Below are 22,801 nucleotides of genomic sequence, written 5' to 3'. Positions count from 1 at the left end.
GAAACTACATTGTTTAGCTAAGCTTTAAATAACCCAAATCAATTATTTTCTATTTTTTCTTTTTTTATTCTTTCTCTTTTTTACTCAAATTCTTTTTCTCTTTAAGGGCCGACTAAAATCTTAACTTTAACCTAAAAATCAATGATGGTTCGTCACACTAGCTGCTTTTTGCCTTCCATCAGTTACCCAAAAAACCTAGATTTTGGCTTAAACCTAAATTCCATCATTCAATCAGTCATTGAAAAATTGAAACTTTTGAGATTTCATCTGTTGAAAATTTTAATTGATCGTTAAAAAATTCAAGCTTTCCAAATTCTGACGACTCCAAAAATTTTTCAAAAGATTTCTCAAAAATAATTCCTAAATGATCTCATCTTTCTAAACCCAATTTCCCAACTAATTTGTCCAAAAAAAAAATTTCCGAATGACTTAGATCAATGTTTTTGTTTTTGGTTTCTTTTAAGAAATTTTTTTTTCTGCTAGCTTCCTTCCCTTCAGGGATATGTTGATTTTTTATTATTTTTTGTTTAAGAGGCTATTTGATAGTAGTGAGGAATCGAAAGTACAAACAAAAAGAGTAATAATTATTTTGTTAAGTTCTCTTCATGAAAAAATTTTTTTTTTTAGATATCGGATTTATAGGACTAAGTAGAATTTCAAATCTAAAAAAATCTAGGATTGAAAAAGACTTTGGTTGGTCATTGAAGAATTTTAGGTATCGTGATTTCTTCTGCAAAATTACGTGGATGTTAAGTTGGCAGGTGATGCATTAACTACATTGAGGATTTTTGGGAAAAGAAAAAAAAAAGAAAAAAGATAATAATAAAAATAATTAAATTCTAGTTAAATTAAGCCTTTAAAGGATGGATTGAATTTGTATTTTTAACCCAAGATCAATTTTCAAATTCAATTAACATATTTGGATAAGCCCAAGTAAAATCAAAAATTAACTAAAATTTATTTTACGTTAACACTTAATTTTTTCAAATAAAATGAGTGTTTTAAGTTTACTGAATAAATTTTAAAAATGACATTGAGGTTGTGTCTTGTTAATTTAGGTTAAATGAGTTTGTTCATTATATGTACACAAATATGTTCATGAACATATCAAACATGTTCAAGAATAATTCAAAACATATTGTGTTTGTCATTATAGTATTAATCTCACTATTACAATAATTAATCTCTTCATTATGTTGTTTTCAATCTAACTTAAACCAATCTCATTACTTATGCAAATAGATCATGACTCACTGACGCCGACGTAAGAAGAACCAAATTCTACTAGTTTAGTCAAAGAGAGACCAAACAAAATTTGGAAAATTTGTCAACCATGACAAAGTAAACCATTTAAACGACCAGCAAATGGAGCGATCACACCCTAAGCGCGAACATACAACACAAATTTGAGGAGACAAATTGCCCAACGGGCCATTCTCCTAGTTATACAACTAATTCATATTCTTAGTTGCTGAAATGGGAGAAAAAAATGGCCTGATTTAAGCCTATTCTAACAACCAACAAACATAGGAGCAACTATAGATTCTAAACTAAAATGCTGAACATTGAATTAGAGATCAATGACCCAAAGGGAAGCATTCCTAATGTGCACAGAACTCTTCTTATCCTAGTTGAAAGAGGAGAACAAACGGCCATCTAGAAGCCAGAAGAAAAAAAGAAATGGCAAATCCTTTCCTCCAGGTTTCCTAATCAAAAGCAACCTTCACTTTCTACTACTTGTTCCAACTCTTGGCTTGCCTTTAACTTCAGATTCCTGTATTCCAAAAGACATTACCAGTTACATTCATGAATGAAAATTTCTTATTACGGCGTTTCCAATAAAAGCTTAATGAATACAATGATAAGTATGAAATCATGCATGTCAATCTACCTGTGGCAAGTGCAGGAAAATGTAGGTCTTTGCCATTGAAGGGTTGTGATTTTCTGCACCCTTACTCCAGTCATCACAAACCTATAGCAAATTCAATGTGAGAATCACAATACGAATTTTTTCCAGTTCAAAGAGAAAATCAGCATTGATATGAAGTGAATACCGAGTACGCAAATATTGACCCATCATTGTTGAAAGTACTGCAAGGTATGGGTTGACTGCACCTTGACATGGCCTGAAAATCAGAAAAAGATATATAACTAAACCAGAAAATAACACAGATGATCTTGCTACTGGAGCTAGAATTGTCAAGTCCAGAACACTTCCAATTTATTTTAAAAAATGACAAACAATTTAATGGTTATACTCTTATCATTTGACAAAATTGATCTCAGAAAAGATAAAAATTGTTGAAGGGTTTCTTGAATTTTCAATGCCAAATGCACAATGGTGCCAATGTCAGTGACATGCTGGTAGCAGCTGCCACAGCCAGCAATATCAACCTCCAGGCTTCAATGATCCGTACCACCTTTCTAATAGATCCACTTTCACCAATCTAACTCTGTTGAGGAATTCTATTCTCTGTTTGGTTTTCCAAAACCAGCAATTTTTACAAATTTTAGATCTTATTCATACAAGTAGAAGATAAGGAAGGCTAATTGCCCAAAAAAAAGAAGCAACAGTTTTGTCTCATAAATGATCTTATTGTTTTTTACATTGAACAACGGATTCTAAGAATACCTTTAGTCTCTGTTTGCTATCCTTGTCCCAAAAATTAAAAGCACCATCAGACCCTGCAGTGGCAAAAGTATGATGTATCTGAAACAACAAACAGCTGCATGAGATCATGTGCCATAGAAGATTTACCTCCCTAAAAAGGTTAAAAAATAATATCTACCCAGCATAGATGCTGTGAAACAAATATCGAAGAACTCAATATGAAGATGAATAGGCAACAAAGGAACTTACAGGATGGAAGTTTAAGGAGTTGACTGAATATATCTCATTGCCATCCCTGTGGCATTTGAAGGTAAAGTTTTTACTCTGTTGTCCATCATCAAGGTGGTGTACGCCAACCCTTCCCTCAATTGAACCAACCTGTAAAGTAAAAATGGCACCGCCAATAATTGCAATGACGCCAATTCATTACAGCTTGCACAAAAAAAAAAAAACATATATATATATATATGCAAATAGATAGAAAACCAGACAGGTAACTCTGGCCGATTCAAGTTAGAGTCAGTAATAACATTCAAGTATCAACCAAAAAAAAAAAACAAAGAATTCAAAACAGATAAAAGTAAAAAGACCTCAAAAATTGCAGGCTACACGTTCAACAAAAAGAAAGAAAAAGAGAAAAGGGAGAAATTGACCATCCCAAAGAACAAAACAATCTAAAAAAGAAAAAATGAGGCAGAAATAGGGGGAAACAACTCATATTATGACACAGAAATACATAAACAGAAGCACTAGGAAAAGAGGCTTCTAGAGTACGTAATAGACAGAATAAAGTGATGCATCTCAACGTTGTTTCTCCATTTGGCCAAAATGTTGGGCCAATATGTAAAAGGATATTTAAAAAAAAAAAAGAAAGAAAGGTCACATTGTCAAAAATTGCAGCTGAAAGAAGGAAATGCCCATACCAAGAAACCTTGCTGGTCAGGGAAGGCAGCAACACATCTTGTCTGATACTTCAGGGGTGAGATGACTCTCTTGTATTCAGTCTGTTCTAGCAATTTTATTAGTCAGGAACATGTGAGAGAAAAGAGTAAGCCAACAATTAACAGAAATAATTCCTCAATTAATCAGTTAGCAATTGTACTAAGTCATTATGTCCAAGCATTCATATACAGTAGAAAACAGCATTAGTATAGACTACTTACACTAGGATAAGAAGTAAAAAAAAAGACAATGAGTGCATCTTCAACTCAATTATTTCTAATTCATAGAGCGCTTCCACCACTTTTATAAACAATAATATTCCATACTACCATATTTAATGCTAGTTATGCAAAACATAACATCAAAACTAAAGCAAGATGAGAATGGTGGGTCAATCTTACAAGATAGAGGGGGTTGGGGAGCCTTAATTAGCTGAAAGCGAAAGACAGCGAGATTTGAAAATAGTGAAGAAGCTTAATCTATAACTCAAGTTATAAGAAAACATTACCTGAGGATTTTGCAAGTTAAAAACTATTAGATTTCTCTCTGCAGTGCCAACAACCATCAATGGATATTTCACTGTGAATGCATAGCAGCGATCAGAAAGTTGTTGAGTATGCACTGGATTTGACTGCCTCGTATCCCAATACCTAAATATAAAGGTGAAAAACCAGTAGTTGACTAAAAACCACAGGAATGTAATAGTCTCAAATTGCCAAAATTGATAGATAAAGTAAAAGAGAAATTGCAAGTGAATGACCAAACTATAACACAAGAAATGTGTAAGAATGTGCATGTAAACAAATAATAGACGAGATAATTATGTTGTAAATAAAAGTCCAACTTTAGCATTAAAAAGGATGCTTAAAAATATACATGAATGTTAATCTGAGTTTGCATTTATATTGTTTGTATGTGGAGAGAGTTCCTCCCTAAAGTTACAGATTATTTCATAGCCCCTCTCCCACATGTGCCCACAATATCAGAGCTCAATTTATCATACTATAATAGTACAAATATCCAGCATGCAAGCCACAACACCTCCTACACCAAGTGAAAAGATAGTGTTATCCAATTAAAAAGTATCTTGTGACTACCACACGATCATACTTCTTGTGAATTGAACATGGAACTTTCTAGAACTGCAGGCACTAGACCACTTAGCAGGAAGGTGAGGATCTCCTCACATGAAATGCAGAACTCACAACATGATTCTAATTACTAGGACCCAATATCAAAAAAACATGACTTCAGCTTTCTCAATGTTACAAAATTGAGGAAATATGAGAATATTACTTTAATGTCTTGTCCCAGCTTCCTGTGACTAACAGGTTCATTTCTGAGATCCAAGCAACCTCTTTAATAGGGGCATCATGCATGGCAACCGTTATTGGTTGACCACCAGATAATAAAGGCCACATCTTGACCTGCTTGTCACAGCCTCCGGAAAAGACAGTTGTTCCATCATCCTTCCAAGTTGAGCACAAAACCTTTTACAAGGGGAAGAAGAAAACAACATTAGTTTACCGCAACTACAAATTGAAGAGTAGAATAATATGTCTATAAATAAAATGAATGCTGACTTATTACCGGCTGATCATGATTAATTGATGCCTTTGGCGTACTAGCAACAACTGTACCATTCCTCGATATTTCCCAACATCTTACCTGCAAAATCATTCAAAAGGAAACCACAAACTTCAGCGAACCTAACAAAATGCAAAGGAAGCAACAGGGAAAGAAACTTCAATTCTTAAATTTCAATAATTCATTTTCTTACCAGAACTTAAGAACTTAAAGAACAAAATTGAGATAAAACATAAATCAATAAATGAAAAAAAAGCAAATTAAGCAGACCTGATTATCCCATGAAGTGGCAATTAAGAAATTGGCCTTGGGACTGAAACTAAGGCTCGAAACAGAATCACTGGGCGGTTGCGCAACCTACAATTAAAAATTGCACATAAAATCCCCTAAACCAAAAGTTCAACCAAGCTCAAATTTTTTGCAATTATAGTAACATCTTTAATCACTAAAATTGGTCCCTGCCTATATTTTTCTCAAAATAATTCCAAAAAAGGAGGAAAGCATCAGTGTATGGCAGTATCACTAGTCTAAATATTCCAATATTAATTTAACCAAACACATCTTGGTATAAGCCTTAGTGTGAGGCTAAGAATAAAAGTCTTATTTTTATTTTCCTTTCCTCAATAACATCAAACAATTAATACAAATAATAATTAAAAAAATCAGTAACAAGAAAAAATTCTACGTAAAATAAAAAGACATATAAAACAGCTCAATAGTAAAAGCATCAGCAAAATTTAGTTCAAAAAAATCATAATACAAAAAATAAAAATAAAACGAAAAAAGTGAATCTTATTAAGTATTTTATACAAATTAAAAAGTGAATACCTCAAATGATTTATTAGGGTTATGATTAGCAGCGGCAGCACCGAAAGTAGACATAACGAAACTCCAAAATTAAACGCCCACAGCCGTGGTCTGTTATAGAGCGGTGGACTCTTAGTTCAAGATGAACTCCTGACAATCTCAAAATATAAAAAATAATTGATAGAAAAAAAACCTAAAAGATTGAGATTATAGAGTTTCGCATCGCATTGTAAATAAAAAAAATGATTGAGTAAAATAATAAAAAAATAAAACAGGGAGAAAAGAAAAAGTGCCTTTTGCTTTTGAAAGGAGAGCGAAAACTTAATGGAGGAGGGAAAAAAAGTAGTCGGAAGAAGGTTTTGTATAGGCGAGAGAGACTGAGAGCGTTGGTTGTGCTGGGAAGAGGTGTAGGTTAAAGGAAAGGACTAGGCCCAAAAGTATTAACTTGGCGGCCCAGTCCGGCCCGGCCCTAAGTTGTAAAATTGAAAGCAACCTGACTGACATGGCGGAAAAATAAATTTATAGAATCAGAATTCAGAACCCCTCAATGCTTCACTGTCTAAACAGTAAATACCAAAACCCACCCCATGAAAACTTTCCCTCCCATTCCTCTCTCACTCCTTTCAATTCAACCATTTTCCCTCTTGTTTTTACTTCTCCAGCTTGTCATTGAAGTGATCGAACCCCGAAGGATTTAAAACTGCCACTGAAGCCAACCCCCACTCTCTAATCATGGCTTCCGCTTCTTTGTTCCCGACTTCAGGTAATTCCCACACTCTTTCTTTATTTTTTTAAAAATGTATTTGGGATGTAAACTTGGAATTATTCCAATCAATATCTACACTTTAGCATGAATCAATTGTTGAGGGGTTTTAGTTAACTATTCTGCTTGGATTCGATAAAAAGTTTTTCTTTCTTTTTCGTTTCGTGCTTTAGCGTTCAAAGTTTCGTTTTATTTGGTGTTCTTGAGTTCAATTTGCCATTAAGTTTCTTGGTCTTGTCTGTTTGATCCCCAGTTTTTGTTTGTTAAGAAGTTCTCTATAAGTTTTAACTATAGATCTACAAAGGTTGAAGGTTTTTATTTTTTATTTTTGGAGAAATTGGAGAGATGAAAATGTGGATGGGCATCAGCGTGTTCATATCTTTACGTTTGAACCGAATTTTGTTCCCCAATAGAGTCTCATTCAGGTTCTGCAAGGATTAGTATTTATGGTGATTTAAATATAATTGTTTGCTTAGGCTAGTTGGTCAACATGGGTGCTTTTTTTTCTTTTAAATTTTGTTCTTTGCATGTTTGAAATAATTGGAGATGCGAGTTACTTTACGTGAAATTACTCAATGTCCAAATTTCAGTTGCAGGGACTTGGAGTGAAATTCGTGGTACAGCAAGTGATATTTCTAGAAGTGGGAGGGGCCTTGATGTGGAACATTGTGATTTACAGATTACATCACTATACAAGAAGAGAAGGATATCTGCAACTACTGATTTTTTCTTGCATGGCGTTTCGAGAAAATTTGAGGAATCTTTATCTACTTTGCATTCCCCTGATTATTATGTGGAACCTTGCTTGAAAGATATGGCAACATTGGAACTCTTGGATCCTGGTTACTGCAGCAGAGTTCCGGATTTTGTGGTTGGAAGATTTGGTTATGGGCATGTAAAATTCTTTGGGAAAACTGATGTTAGATAGTTGGATTTAAATCACATTGTGAAGTTTGATAGGCATACGGTAACTGTATATGAAGATGAAAGTAATAAGCCCATGGTTGGTCAAGGCCTTAAAAGGACTGCCGAAGTAACTTTGAGACTTCAAATTAAAAGTTTAGACTTGGAAAAGCAGGAGGTAGATGGCATTGTTAAGAAATTAAGAGAGAGTATGAGGAAGCAAGGGGCACAATTCATTGCATTTGACCTTGCAAATGGTAAATGGAAATTCTTGGTTGACCATTTCAGCAGATTTGGATTGAGTGAAGATGAGGAGGAAGATATTATAATGGATGATGCAATATGGGTTTTCCAAGATCCTGGGGAAATGAATGGTGAAGGGAATTCTGAGATTGATGGAGATATGCTAATGGATGCTAATGGACCGGTGCTTTCTCATTCTCTGCCTTCACATCTTGGGTTGGACCCAGTGAAGATGAAAGAAATGAGAATGTTGATGTTTGCCGTTGAGGAAGAAAAGGAGCTTAAGGATTTTAGAGGGGCAGTTTCTAATCAGAGACAACCCTTTGTCTAAGAATTATAAGACTCCTTTGCATAACTCTGATCAGAGGCTGATCCATAGGTCTAGCCCTGCAGTTGTGTGGAAAACCCCAGTTGCTTTGCCTGAGTATATTTCTGGCGCTTTTGATTCAAAATCATCTGGATCAATTCTGATGACAGAAGAAAATAAGGGCATGCCTCTAAAGACGATAAAAAAGGAAGGCTTCAAGCTGGACCTCAAACAAGAGACACCAGTCACTGGAAGCCATTCTGGCAACATAGTTGATGCAGCATTGTTCATGGGTAGGTCATTTCGTGTAGGTTGGGGCCCAAATGAAATTCTTGTCCACTCAGGTGCACCTGTAGGTAGTAATGATGCCAGGATAGTATTATCTTCTGTAATCAATATAGAGAAAGTGGCAATTGATAAAGTAGTTAGAGATGAAAATAACAAAGTAAAGAAAGAACTTGTTGACTTTGCTTTTGATGCTCCATCGAATCTTCACAAAGCTCTAAATTATGAAGAAAAAGAAGTGTAAGTTGGATTCTTTCAGTAGAAGCTTCTAAAGGTTGTCTCCAATCACATGGAGCTTTCAGAGATTTGTAGGAGTTATAAAGACATTATTGAGAGGCAGTTGGAGGTTCCTGGTCTATCTTCTTCTGCTTGCTTGGTTTTGATACATCAAGTAATGGTTTGGGAATTGATAGAAGTTCTTTTTTCGGGAAAGGAAAATACTGGTTAACTGAAATCTATGGGTGCTGATAGCGAGGAAGATGTGATGCAGGATATCAAGGAAGGTCCTCCAGAAGTTGACCTGGAATCACTTCCTCTTTTATTAGGAGGGCAGAGTTTAGTTGTTGGCTGCAAGAAAGCGTTTGTCACCATGAACAAGAGGAAGTAAGCTCTGTAAATGATTCAGGTTACTTGGAACACGTATTCTTTCTCTTGACCAGGTGACAACTGGATGCAGCTGTGGAGCTGGCTGCTTGTAAAGGAGATGTGAGACTGGCTTGTTTACTAAGCCAGGCTGGTGGATCAACAGTTAATCGTTCTGATGTTGCACAGCAGCTTGATATTTGGAGAATTAATGGACTGAACTTCAATTTCATTGAGAAGGACAGGATTCAGCTTTATGAGTTGCTTGCTGGTAACATTCATGGTGCTTTGCATCGTATTAAGATTGAGTGGAAGAGATTCTTAGGATTGTTAATGTGGTATCACCTACCTCCAGATACTGCGTTGTCTGTGTGTTCCAAACTTATCAGCACTTTCTTGATGAGGAAAAAGCTCCATTTCCTGTTCCAATTTACATTGATGAAGGACCAGTAGAAGAGAATGCAAATTGGAATAGAGTGGAAAGATTTGATCTTTCTTACTATCTTCTGTTTCTGCATGCCAGTGAAGAGAGTCAATTATGCTCTCTGAAGACGATGCTTAGCATCTTCTCTTCAACACATGATCCACTTGACTACCATATGATCTGGCATCAGCAGGCTATCTTGGAAGCTGTTGGTGTTATCCATTCTAATGATCTTCAATCTCTTGATGTGGGACTTGTATCCTAGTTGCTTTGCCAGGGGCAGTGTCATTGGGCTATCTATGTAGCCCTGCACATGCCCTACTGTGATGATTATCCTTACCTTCAAGCTATTCTTATCCGGGAAATTTTGTTCCAACATTGTGAATCTTGGAGTTCGCAAGAATCACAATGCCAATTTATTCAGGACTTGGGTGTTCCATTGCAATGGTTGCAAGAAGCTAAGGTATGATGTTTGTTTTCTATATGTATTTGTTTTAACTTTGTTTATCTGAAGCCTTTGTTTTTAACTTCTTGTTGGTCTGAACAAAGTGGTATTCTATGTTAACATTCAACGCTTTGCTGGTATATTAGATGCTCTATGTGGGTTATATCCATCATTAATTTTAGATTCTTTGTGTAGTGGCAGAATATCAGCACCCTGGTTGGGTGGAATCTTTAATCTCATCTTTTCTTTCTTTTTTTTTTTTTTTTTTTGGAGATGAACTCTTATTAAAATTACTATCAATCTTGATTTATCCTGCTGTATGCTCATCTCTCTATCTCTGTGCATGTGTGGATGTACAGTGAGAAAGCGAGAATGAGAGAGAGAGCTCTGAAAACTTCTTTGGAACTTGAGTGTCGTTTCTCGTTGTGAAAATTTTCCCCTTATAATGCAGGCAGTTTATTTCAATTACCATGGTGATTTGCTAAAGGCTCTTGAGCACTTTCTGGGATGTTTAAATTGGCAAAAAGCTCTTTCTATTTTCATAACTTCAGTAGCTCATGAATTGTTGTTGTCTGGTAAGATCTTATTGTAGATTAAGTAATTCATATGTGCCTTCTGAGTTTTATTATTCTGTTATATCATTTTTATGCCCTGTTGATGTGACTTTAAACCAAATTCAAGGCCCATCCCTTCCCCCCTTTTCTCTTCTTCAGTAAAAATGTAACATGACATCATAGAATCACCTCCAAATCTTTTTTCTCAATACAAGTTACCTCTTCACACCAAAAAATATTCCTTTAGTCTACAACATGTATAAAAAGGAAGTTAGATATTACTAAAAAAATGTATATTTGAAAGGGAAAAGTGCATATTTTTGAAAAACTTGAGAATTATAATCGAGCTATACAATTCATTCTATGAATTATCTCTTCATATCTATGTATTTTAGACCATACGTTCCATTTCCATGCATGGATGAATCTTATCACATGGGAGGTGGATGGCTCCCTCAATTTGCACTATTTCGAGACTTAGAGTCATGTAGATTTTTTTTTTTTTTGGCCAAAGAGTCATGTAGATTATAGATGCGGATTTCATCTACTTTTTTCAATCAAACTTAGTTATTTAAATTTGTCTCAAAAACCAATCTATGCTTGATTTTTTTTTTCCTAGGATATTCATACTGGTTTAAAGAATATAAATGCACAATTTGGGTCATTGAAGAACTGATTAGTGTCAATTCTTAATCACATTCAGCATTGTTGGCCCAAGTCTTTTATTTTTTTCTCAATGCAGCCTATCACTCAGAGATATGGAGGATTGCAACGCCCACGGAGGACCACAAGTCAGAAATTGAAAATTGGGACTTGGGAGCTGGAATTTATATTTCATTCTATACTAAGAAGTTCCTTGCAGGAGGATAACAATTCAATGGGTGAACTGGTAAGAAACTCATGCATATTATCAAGGGCATAAAATCTAGATCTGAATATAGGCTAAAGCTTGTTGGACGCCTCATTTATTAATCAATCATATCATTCCTGTTAATTATCAGTTGTGAATTACAGCTGTCCAGTTTATGGGATTGTGTTGAGTGCAATTCTTCACTTCAGTCATGTTATTCCTATTAGACTATCTCTTGTAAACTATGGCTTCATCATAATGGGGTGGCCACTTCAAGTGAAGTGCAGCATGACTGATATGCATGACTTTGCGTTCTAATTACTGCCCTACTAATAAGCATGGGTCTGCCTAGTTAAAGCCTTGGTTCTAAAGGCATTAGTTCATTTACCTATGCTATGTTTGGATAAACATTAATAAAGGAAAGGAAAAGAAAAGAAATGAAAGGTTTTTAAAGGAAAGGAAGGTATACATTTATCTCTTGTTTGAATAGCTAAAATTAATGAAGGAAAGTAAAGGAAAGAATCCTAACGACCATTGTTTGGTTAAGGAGTGGAAAGGAAAGGAAAGGAAAGGAAAGGAAATTATTCATTATAATACTTTTCCAATTATACCTTGAAATATTCCATTTACTATGTGAATAATTTAAGTAAAAATGAAAAAAATTCAATAAAAGAGATTAATTTTTATTAATCTATAAAATAATAAAGGGTTTCAACCCTCTTTCCTTTCCTTTATTTTAATTTAAAATGAAAGCCAAACAAGGAAAAAGTTTCTTGTTTCTCTTGCTTTCCTTTCCTTTCCCTCATCTCCCCTCAATCAAAACATAGTTTTAAGGACTGCTACTGCATTGTGTGTTTTGGGGCAGTGAATTGTGAATTATGGCCGCTGGTCATGCATACTCTTTTTCTTTGATACTTTTAAATGAATTTTTTTTTAAAAGCTACATTGTTGTTGGAACCATGTTGCCTTCTAGAATGTTACTTATATTAAACATAAATGACACTTGAAAAGCTTTAAGCTTGTGAGCTGAAAGAAAATGTTCCTATCTATTTTATTTGTGATTAAATCATGAGTTAATTTTCAACGTTTGAAATGGACTTGGATAGTATTATGCTATTTTTCTTGTGGACATTATTTTTTCTCCATCTTCCTATTAGATTTGCAATAGATACAGCAATTGCAGTCTCAAGCCGATGAACCAAAATTGTGAAATATCCTCAAACTCAATTTGATGTATTTCTTTTTAGAAGTGAATGCTGATGACTATGTTGGTGCGATTCTCAGGATTCCCTTGACGGCAAAAATGCAGCTTGTAGAGATTTTCTTGGTTGCTTGAATGAGTCGTTGGCAGTTTGTTGTGGCAGGTTTCCTATTGATGTGAGGTATTTATGTTCATTTCTCTTCTTATGTGTAACTGTAGAATCTATGCTTCTGATGGCATTAAGTTTGATTGTATCAGCCAACATCAAAACACAAGAGACAAGAACTAAACCAAATAAAGTATATACTAACAAGCTCAAGGAAACCATTTCAGCCATTTTTAATCTTCCTGTAATTAAAAGAAGTACAAATGTAGAGACTCAGTTCTTTTATAGATGCACAATTATGAAAGGTCTTAACTAGCTTAGCTGATAAGGTGGCTAAAGTCTACTGTGTGGTGTCTGAACTATCCGTCTGGGCTGGCTAATTCATATAAATACCTTCCCTTTCATTACATTTGAATATATCTTGGAAATACAATGACATCTCCTGTTAGCTAGCTTATGTCTGCATACCTAGGTTTCATAAATTTTCTTACTCATCTCCTGTAGTTTTATTCACATGGTTCCAGTAGAAAATTGACAGCCAATTCATGACAACAAACCTCTTCTCGTTCTTTGCCTTTCACATTTTTTCCATCGACAGTAGATGAAATTTGTTAAGTACCTAATAGCGGAAGGAGGAAGTTGTTAAGCTTATAATGTTATTCCGTTTATACTCATGTGATTATCTGCTCATATCCCAACTCATGATCTGTTATGGATTATGTTGGGTAACAAATCTTTACTCATCGATGTTTCTAATTTTTCATATTTTGAATGAGTTTTGATGTAAATCAGATAGAAGTTATTTCTTATCAACTTGAGAACAGCTCTATGTCCTATGTTGTCATTCAAGCTACAGCTGTCTAATAGGGAACCAGGTTTTATACACTAATAATTTAACCACGATTTGGAAAAGAGAGGAAGTCATATTATATACAAATTCAAGATTGATGACATGAGGAAGCTGAACATAGTAACTTACAACCAAGGACCAACTGCTTAGTTGGATTATTTGGCGTTGATAGGTGCTTATGTGCCTGCATATATCAAATGACTAGCTGGGATGTTGTGTTGTGCCACCTTGGTGTTTTTCATTTAGTGTTGAAATGATTTAGACTGTTATCCAACATTCTAACTTGGTGATCTATTCTCCCAAATTCCCTTTTTAATATATATATATATATATATATATATATATATATATTACTTTTTTCTCATTTGCTTTTTTTTTTTTTAAAGCAATTTGCAAGTCATTGCTACAATAAACATTTTTTATTAAAATACTGTTTATTTTAATTTTTTATTTACTTAACTATAAACATAGTATGTGTCATGGATTCTAGTGAGATAATTCACCATCTATTGACATACTACAGTGCTTTTCCGATTTTGGCACTATTGTCAAATTATTTTATCAGATTAAAATAAGAAACTGCTTTGGTGAACTATCTATTCATAGCAATATTACATTGCTGGATCTATTTATTTATAGCAAACTTAGGACCCCTTTAATTTGTATGTGGAACCTGTAGCAGAAGAGTTCATTATGGATTTGACCTAATAATTTTGTCATTTGTGAGACTTCGTAATTTTTATGAAATTATAAACTCGCATTTTAGTGTTCAAACCTTGACCCAATCTTTCAGTTTCAAGGATCTGAAAATTTATAAATGTAGACAAATATGAATTTTTGGTGAAATTTGACTAAGCTTGTAACTATAAAAATTTGGGATGCATTTAGCTTTTAAGATTGTGGGGACTGTTATAAGAATTTCTATGGTGCAGTTAGTTGCTTTTATGTCCAATTTGTTGAAGTTGGCTACTTTCTGGTATGATATTTCATTCATGATATAAATTCTGTGTAATTAACAATCTGCGAATATAGCAATAGACAATAGGAAACTTTCTTAGGGAAATGTCTGTAGAGTAATACATTTTCATTTAAATCACTTCCACAATAGTAGTTTTGGTTTTCTAGAAGTTCTAGTTTCCATAAAAAGGGTTGTGGCTTTAACATGTAGCATCCCACTTTTGGAGCACATATGCTCGCTACTTTAGTTAGTTACATCCTTTTTCATAGGAAGTCGCCACCAATCTTTTTTTAGGATGTAATTGGTGACCCAACAATTTTATCTTTTTAATAAGACAGTAAAATGGGTTTAAAGCTTTATTAAGAAGATAATTTTAGTATACAAAAATAGAATGGGTTTGAGAGTCGATTACATGTAGAGAAAGATTAGCACTCCTACAACGCTCACAGAATTGGTACTAATTAATTATGTGCTATTTGTAATTTTAGATAAAAAATAATTTTCTATATGAAATTTAATTATAATTTCTTTTCTTTGTAAAAAATAAAATTAGTTTTTTAAAAAAATTTATTTAAGAATGTTATGAAAATTTTCAAATTAAAACAATACCTTCAAAGTTTTTAATATAAAAGCAGAATTCGAAAATAATTTTTTTATTTAAGATTTATCATAACATTCTTTTAAAAATAAAATAACATTTTTTTGTAAATACTAATTATCGATGACTTTTTCACATCTAGACAGAGTACGAATAATTATATTTTTCAAAATGTTATTTTAATTTTATTTATTCAAAACTAAAAAATTTAAGAAAATTGTTTATGTGGTAAAAAATATAATATAATTAATATTTGACATTCATAACCAAAGCAAACATATATATATATATATGTTTATCATAAAGGAAAACATTAATTTAAAATGAGACATGCAAAATAATGATTGAATATGAATTAAAGAATTGGATTTTCAAGTGTAAAGAAACCATTCGGGTTCTCTAACATCTAGGTAAAGTTTGGGTACGAATTTTATATTTAATCTCGTCCTATCATATTTGTAATTAAAGCAAGTATTTATATAGATGCATTATGAATGGAGACATTAAAAAAATGACGCATATGCCAATAAAAATTAAAAGTGAAATGAAGAATTGAGTTTTTAAATATAAAAAAACAACTCAAACTTTCCAATACTTAGACAGAGTTTGGGTGTAAGTTTTATATTTAAAATATCGTCTTATTATTTATTACTACTATTGTATTTCTATAATCAAGATTTTAACAAAATGAATTTATTTTTTTTAGTCTTGGAAATGTATTAAAATCTTTGATGAAATAAAATTTTCTAAATATCCTAATATTTAGGTGGCATTCAGGAACAAATTACTTCACTAAAGGTTTTCATGCAAATCTTTATAAATTTAAAACGAGTTTAAGATTTTAGGTAAGTTCAGGTCTAAATTTTATGAACTTATGAGTCTCTTTAAAAGTCTCTAACATCTAGATAGACTTTCGGAGCAAGCTCATTTTATAATTTCTATAATGAATTTAAATTCTATACATGGCTAATTATATTCATTTTTTTAAAATCATTACTATTAGTAAAAAAATAAATAAATAAAAATGCAAATAGCAATCAAAATACATAAAATGCATTTAAAGAATATAAACAAATCACTTTAAAAGCTATTATATGTACAAAAAGATTAGACATTCAAAGTCTTAGCATAATATTGTTATGCTAAAATAACTATGCAAAATGATGCTTTAAAAATATTCATGTACCCTAATTAAAAATTGTTATGTCATTATCAAGTTTAACAATATTTTTTACTACTATTATCATATTTTCTAAAACAATATGGTAACTATAATGCCAAAGAAAGATTAATCTAATCTTACAACTATCATGCTAAAATGTGTGTGAACATTCTTTCTACTTGAAGATAGCTAATCAACAAGATAATGGTGAGATCATGTAATATATTTAACACTTTGATTACATCTATCAATGATTCACATACTAAATGAAGTGACAAAAATATACAAAGAAACCATGCAAACAGTGCACTAATGAATAGCTTATAATACATGTGATACTTCCTTCTTTTAAGGTTTTGAAAGAGTTACAATTAGATGAAATAGATTGGGTTCGAGATCATTTCAAATAATTGAATCTCATTTTAAAAAAAAAGACTCTCAAGATGTACCAAAAAAGAATTATGCGAGCATACAATAAGAAGATACAACCTCGGTGCTTTCGTGAAGGTAAATTGGTATTGAAAAGGATTTTGCTAATTCAATATGATAGTAGTGAAAAATGGACACCTAATTAAGAGAGTTCATACGTGGTAAAGAAAGCATTTTTTGGTGGAGCTTTAATTCTTACAAAAATGGATGGTGATAAATTATCATATCCTATGAATTCTAACATTGTTAAGAAATATTTTGCCTAAAAAAACAAAAATAAAAAAACAACAAAAAAAAAGAAAAAAGAAAGGAGATGATTTAGATCGAAAATCCATAAGGGTAGTTTGAATTGGAAATGGGATTGTTTAAGCTGAAAATTTGAAAAGGTCGCTTGAACGACAGTGGGGTTAGGAGAAAAATCCTTCAAAGAATGATAGAATACCACACAACTAGATAAATTGGTGCTAGAATTAAGGAAGAGGACTTTTAGGCGTGAGATTCCATTAGTTGCAAATATGGGACAATGACTAGTTGTATGATATCAAACATAGCAAAATCGTAAATGTAATGAATTTTTAGAAAAAAAATCTAGTTTGAGTAGGTCAAGGTTGTTCAGGTGCTCATTATTTAAAGAAATGATATTTGATTTTCAAAATACCTTTGAATTACCCATCATTTGTGCTTTGAAAGCTCATCTTCCCTTTTCTAAAATCAAAATAAATACCTTTATGGTTAACTAAATCCTATGTTCAAATTTTGAGCATAAAATTATTGCATTTGTCGTTTGAAATTAGAATAATGATTGATAATGTTCATGATAGACCAACATGTTGCCAAGAAACAAAATAAAAATGGGGGGAGAAAATGTGTAAGGATAACAAAAGATAATAATACAGGGTCCAAAAAAATATGAAATGAAAATTGATTGATTGCCCAAAAACAAGAAAAAAGGAACAGAAAAACAAAGAAGAAAGATAAAAAAAGAATTCAAAGGTGGTTTCTAAATAGAGAAAAGTCAAATTGATCCACCAAAAGCTACAAATTCCCGAAATAAAAGGAAGGACAAACAATTGAATGACAAACGAGAAATTCAAAAGGTCGTGAATACTAGAAGCAATTGCAAAAGTTTGAAAAGATTGAATCGGTTTCAAAAAAAATAAAGTTAACATGAATCAAAACACATGATATAAATCATTGATTATATCTTCATCTTTTGGATTCATCACAATCATTGCATTCATCGCATACATTTTATGATAAATTATTGTCTTTGTTTAAAAGAGTTTTATTTACCTTTCAAAAGTTATTGTGCCTTTGTTTAAAGGAGTTTTATTTACCTTTCAAAAATTGTAATGCTTTTATTTAGAAGAGTTTTATTTACTTTTCAAAAGTTGTCGTGTCTTTGTTTAGAGGAATTTTATTTATTTTTTAAAAATTATCGTGCCTCTGTTTAGAGAAGTTTTATTTACTTTTCAAAAGTTACTATGCCTTTATTTAAAGGAGTTTTATTTACCTTTTTTAGAATAGTTTTATTTACCTTTCAAAAGTTGTTGTGCTTTTGTTTAGAGAAGTTTTATTTACTTTTTAAAAGTTATTGTGCCTCTATTTAGAGGAGCCTAAAGTTATTAAACCTCTATTTATAGGTGTTTTAAGAAATTTGGGTATGCTTAAAAAAAAAAAACAAAAACAAAAAACAAAGAGGCAAAGGTTTATTTACTTGGAAGCATCATCCGAACAAAATTATCATCTATGTCTTTACATTACTTTTGATCTTCAAAATTATGCAAAAAAAAACAACTTTAAACATTGAATTTTGTCTGAGATATTTTTCAATATGGTTGATGCAGGGCTCATTTGCGAACATGGATTGAGATCGTTTAAGAAGACCATTTACGATACATAAAAAGCTTACAAGTTTGCCTATTCAAAATTCAAAGTCAACTTAGGTTAAATGCGGTCAAATAAAATCAAAATTACACAAAATTTAATCAAAATAGATAATAACCCGAATCAATTCTGAAAATTTATACCTTAATTGAAATCAATATGGTTTAAAATTAAATTTGAGATTCTTTGAAGTACTAAAATTTTCATTGTGCCTCGAAAAAGGAAAAATTACTAAAATACTCTTATAAAGGGTATTTTTGTAAATTGATTTTTTCAAGCTCGAATTTTTGTGAAACATTTCATATTTTAATTTTATAATATTTCATGATTTTTTGTGTTTTAAAATCTAAAAAATGACCATAAAAACATTGATTTTTAAGAAAATAATCATAAATAATAAAATTTTACACTAAGAGTAAAATGATTTTTTTCGTGAGCTTGAGAGACATAAAAATTTCACCTTTGTAGTGTTTACTCTAAGCCATTGGATCCTTTGCTTACTTTTAATCCAAGTGCCAAAAATGGCTCTTTGGAATTAAGAAAAAGATGAATTATGGCTCTTGGATGAGATTTCATCCAAAAGCCCTCATTAAGCAAGATCGAAATCTTGCTTTTTTTTTTAATGGAAGCTATCGAATAAGAAGGGGAAGAAGCTGCTAGAACAGGGGGTTGGCTAAAAAAAAAAAAGCTAAAACTTTCAAAGGTTAGTAGCCCATGAAACGGGTGCATGAGTGTTATTTTTTGTGCTTGTTCTTACTCCATTTTTAAACCTACCATGACCATTATTGCATAGTATTTTTGTTCATTCTTTACATGTTTTGTATTTGTTGTTTGTTAATAAAGTTTCAAGCTTTACTTGCTTTGTTTCTATTTCATTGCTTTTTTGTTTCATTATTTTTTTTATTAGAATTTCATAACCTTTCTTGGTGTTGTCGAACAACTTCTGCCTTTTGCAATGGCAGCAGTTGTTCGACCCTTCATAAAGCTTCTAATTTGGTTTTTTTACTGCAAGGCTTTTGTTTTTCCATCTTTCAATCCTTACATGCTTTTTTTATGAGTAGCCCATGAAAAGAGAGCATGACTGCTATTTTTTATGCTTGTTCTTACTTCATTTTTAAACCTACCATGACCGTTACTGCATAGTGTTCTCGTTCATTCTTTACATGTTTTGTATTTGGTGTTTGTTAATAAAATTTCAAGCTTTATTTGCTTTGTTTTTGTTTCGTTGTTTCAGCTAGAATTTCATTTTTGGTGTTGTTGAACAACTTCTGTTTCTTCCTATTGTAATAGCTGTTTGATTTTTACCACAAAACTCCTCCACCTTTGTGTTTTCATCTCGCATGAATAGTTGACTTCTAGTTAGCCTAAGGTTAAAACAAATAAAAGACATGAAAAGCTATTAAGAATAAGCAAACCATGATGCTTGGATGCGCATGAGCAGTCATAATTTAAAAGCTTTTTTCTTATAAATCTTGAAAGCTTCCACCTTTGCAACCATTGAAGTTCAGCTAATTTTTGGATTTTTGTCTCTATATGTGGCTCAAGCTTGCTGGTAGAATTAAGAAACTTATAGCTAAAAGTATAGAAGCTATGAGGTTAGTTTTTGAAAGCTAGAAAAGACAAGTATCACGTGCACTATAAGTCGTTCATTAATGTGCTGTTTGCATGGTTTCCTTATATATTTTTGTCACTTCATTTAGTATGTGAATCATTGATAGATATAATCAAAGTGTTAAATATATTACATGGTCCCACCATTATCTTGTTGATTAGCTATCTTGATGTATGAAAAATGTTCACATACAGTTCAACATGATGGTTGTAAGATTAGATTAATCTTTCTTTGGCATTATAGTTACCATATTGTTTTAGAAAATATGATAACAGTAGTAAAAAATATTGTTAAATTGGATAATGGCATAATAATTTTTAATCAAGATACAAGAATTTTTTAAAGTATTTTTTTGCATAGTTATTTCAAGATAACATTCATGCGTATTTTTGGATTATGCCAAGGTTTTGAATGTATAATCTTTTTGTGCATGTAATAGCTTTTAAAGTGATTTGTTTATATTCTTTAAATACATTTTATGTATCTTGATAGCTATTTGCATTTTTATTTATTTTATTTTTACTAATAGCAATGAGTTTAAAAAAAAATGAATATAATTAGTGATATATAAAATTTAAATTCATTATAGAAATAGTAAAATGAATTTACTCCAAAAGTCTACTTAAATGTTAAAAATTTTTAAAAAGGCTTATAAGTTCTTAAAATTTAGATTTGAACTTATTTAAAATCTTAAACTCATTTTAAATCTATAAGGATTTGCGTTAAAATTTTGTATAAAGTAATTTGCTTTCGAATATCGCTTAGATGTTGAAGTATTTAGAAAATTTTATTTCATTAAGGATTTTCATGCATTTCCAAAACTAAAAAAATAAATTCATTTTTTTAAAAATCTTAATCATAGATATACAATATTAGTAATAAATAATAAGACAAGATTTTAAATATAAAACTCACACTTAAATTCTGTTTAGGTGTTTGAGAGCCTGGGTAGTTTCTTTATATTTGAAAATCTGATTCTTCAAATCATTTTTAATTTTTATTTGCATATGCGTTATTTTTTTAATCTCTCCATTCATAATGCATCTATATAAATATTTACTTTAACTACGGACATGATTAAATATAAAATTCATACCCAAACTCTGTTTAAATGTTGGAGAGCGGGTAGTTTCTTTATATTTGAAAACTCGATTTTTCAATTCATATTTAATCATTATTTTGCATGTCTCATTTTAAATTAATGTCTTCATTTATGATATACATATATATATATATATGTTTGCTTTGGTTATGGATGTCAAATATTAATTATATTATATTTCATTTTTTAATTACATAAAAGTTTTCTTAAATTTTTTAGTTTTGAATAAATAAAATTAAAATAACATTTTAAAATATATAATTATTGATATTCTGTCTAGATATTAAAGTCATCAATAATTATCATTTATAAAAAATATTATTTTATTTTTAAAAAAATGTTATGATAAATCTTAAATGAAAATAATATCTTCAAATTCTGCTTTATGTCAGAGATTTTGAAGATATTGTTTTAATTTGAAGATTTTCATAATATTTTTAAATAAATATTTTTTTTAAAGCTAATTTTATTTCTTACAAGGAAAGGAAATTATAATTAAATTTCATACAAAAAATCATTTTTTATCCAAAATTATAAATAATGTATAATTAATTGGTATCAATTTTATGAGTATTGTAGGGATGTTAATCTTTTTTCACACGTAATCAACTTTCGAACTCATTCTATTTTCGTAAATCAAAATTGTCTTTCCAATGAAACTTTAAATCTATTTTATTGTTTTTTTAAAAAGATAAAATTGTTGGGTGGTCAATTATACCTTAAAAAAAAATTAATTGTGACTTTTCGTTTTTTCACAATTATTTAAATTCTTAAGTTTAATGATCGAGTCTTTGAGGACCAATATGCTAAGACACCTAACACGTAATGTTCATTCCCAACTTGGGAATCATTTATTGGATCATCACGAAAAAGCTTTCTAAATACAAAGAAAAGAGAGAATAAGAAAAGGAAGAAAGGGAAGGGGGGCTACAAGTTTTGGGCTTGTGACCTTTCTTTTTGTGGTTTTTTTTATCCTTCACATTTTCTTAGCGGTCTCCGGTTTGTAGTGGTTGATATTTTTTTATGAAACTATGGTGCAGGATGGCTTATTCAAAGATGGCGAAAGAGATTTGTGATTTGCTGCTTTCTGATATTAATGAAGGCCCAAAGCATGATGCCCAATTAAGATGCTTTGATATCGTTTTCTTCAACATTCCTATACCCGAAGACCTGCATTCAAATTATTTGCAGGATGTAGTTACATTTTTTACTTGCCATCTTTCAGGAGTGGCAATTTAGTTTGTCTAGCTTTTTTATGTTGGAATGTGGTTATGGCTTTCCTGCACGTTGTAAAAGTTGAGCAGATCATGGTAAACTTCATCTTTGTAATTGTTTTAAGTGTGTTCCACCAAATGAATAGAAATAAATCCAGCTAGAGCAGTAACCTAGCGGAATGTCGGATGAAAGGGAAAGCATCACCCAACAAATCGGATTTATAATTTAAGGGTTAATGTTACTGATAATGTAAAATATTTAATTTGATACTTAAATTTAAAAAATTCTTAATATAGTATTTGAATTATAAATTTATTAATTAGTATAATACTTACTTTTAATGCTATTAATTTTAAATAATGATATGTGATGGACAAT

General features: G+C 31.3%; 1 protein-coding gene and 1 pseudogene across 3 annotated transcripts; one reads left to right on the top strand and one right to left on the bottom strand.

The window, feature by feature from the left end:
• Positions 1 to 1,265: 1,265 nt before the first annotated feature.
• On the bottom strand, positions 1,266 to 6,362 carry LOC111281204 (protein RAE1-like). Of its 2 annotated transcripts, none has more exons than XM_022868858.2 (12): positions 6,241 to 6,362; positions 5,969 to 6,097; positions 5,411 to 5,497; positions 5,144 to 5,221; positions 4,850 to 5,043; positions 4,062 to 4,203; positions 3,535 to 3,615; positions 2,861 to 2,989; positions 2,633 to 2,710; positions 2,055 to 2,126; positions 1,892 to 1,972; positions 1,266 to 1,774 (listed from the first exon to the last, which is right to left on the bottom strand). In XM_022868858.2, exons 2-12 carry the CDS (start codon positions 6,020 to 6,022, stop codon positions 1,724 to 1,726), a joined length of 1,047 nt encoding a protein of 348 aa, XP_022724593.1. In that variant the 5' UTR covers positions 6,023 to 6,097; positions 6,241 to 6,362; the 3' UTR covers positions 1,266 to 1,723. The 2 variants fall into 2 exon arrangements, with proteins under 2 accessions (XP_022724593.1, XP_022724594.1); XM_022868859.2 differs by having other exon boundaries at positions 5,969 to 6,058; positions 6,241 to 6,335.
• Positions 6,363 to 6,547: 185 nt separating this feature from the next.
• LOC111280642 (nuclear pore complex protein NUP96-like) lies at positions 6,548 to 22,447 on the top strand (annotated as a pseudogene). Its single transcript, XR_016335061.1, has 6 exons — positions 6,548 to 6,710; positions 7,301 to 9,917; positions 10,351 to 10,474; positions 11,196 to 11,342; positions 12,588 to 12,685; positions 22,249 to 22,447. The product of XR_016335061.1 is annotated as a nuclear pore complex protein NUP96-like (transcript).
• The last annotated feature ends 354 nt before the right edge of the window (positions 22,448 to 22,801 follow it).

Source organism: Durio zibethinus, chromosome 28 (genome assembly GCF_047325235.1).
Source record: "Durio zibethinus cultivar Kanyao isolate XHJ-2024 chromosome 28, ASM4732523v1, whole genome shotgun sequence".
Taxonomy (NCBI): Eukaryota; Viridiplantae; Streptophyta; class Magnoliopsida; order Malvales; family Malvaceae; genus Durio; species Durio zibethinus.
This window is presented reverse-complemented; position numbering and strand designations above follow the sequence as displayed.

Bases quoted from the DNA above. Each gene is read 5' to 3' on its own strand.
- LOC111281204 (XM_022868858.2), bottom strand. From the start codon at position 6,022: ATGTCTACTTTCGGTGCTGCCGCTGCTAATCATAACCCTAATAAATCA. The intron at 5,498-5,968 runs GTATTCACTTTT...TTTTAATTGTAG, and splicing joins ACCCTAATAAATCATTTGAG to GTTGCGCAACCGCCCAGTGA. The intron at 2,990-3,534 runs GTATGGGCATTT...TTTACTTTACAG, and splicing joins CTGACCAGCAAGGTTTCTTG to GTTGGTTCAATTGAGGGAAG.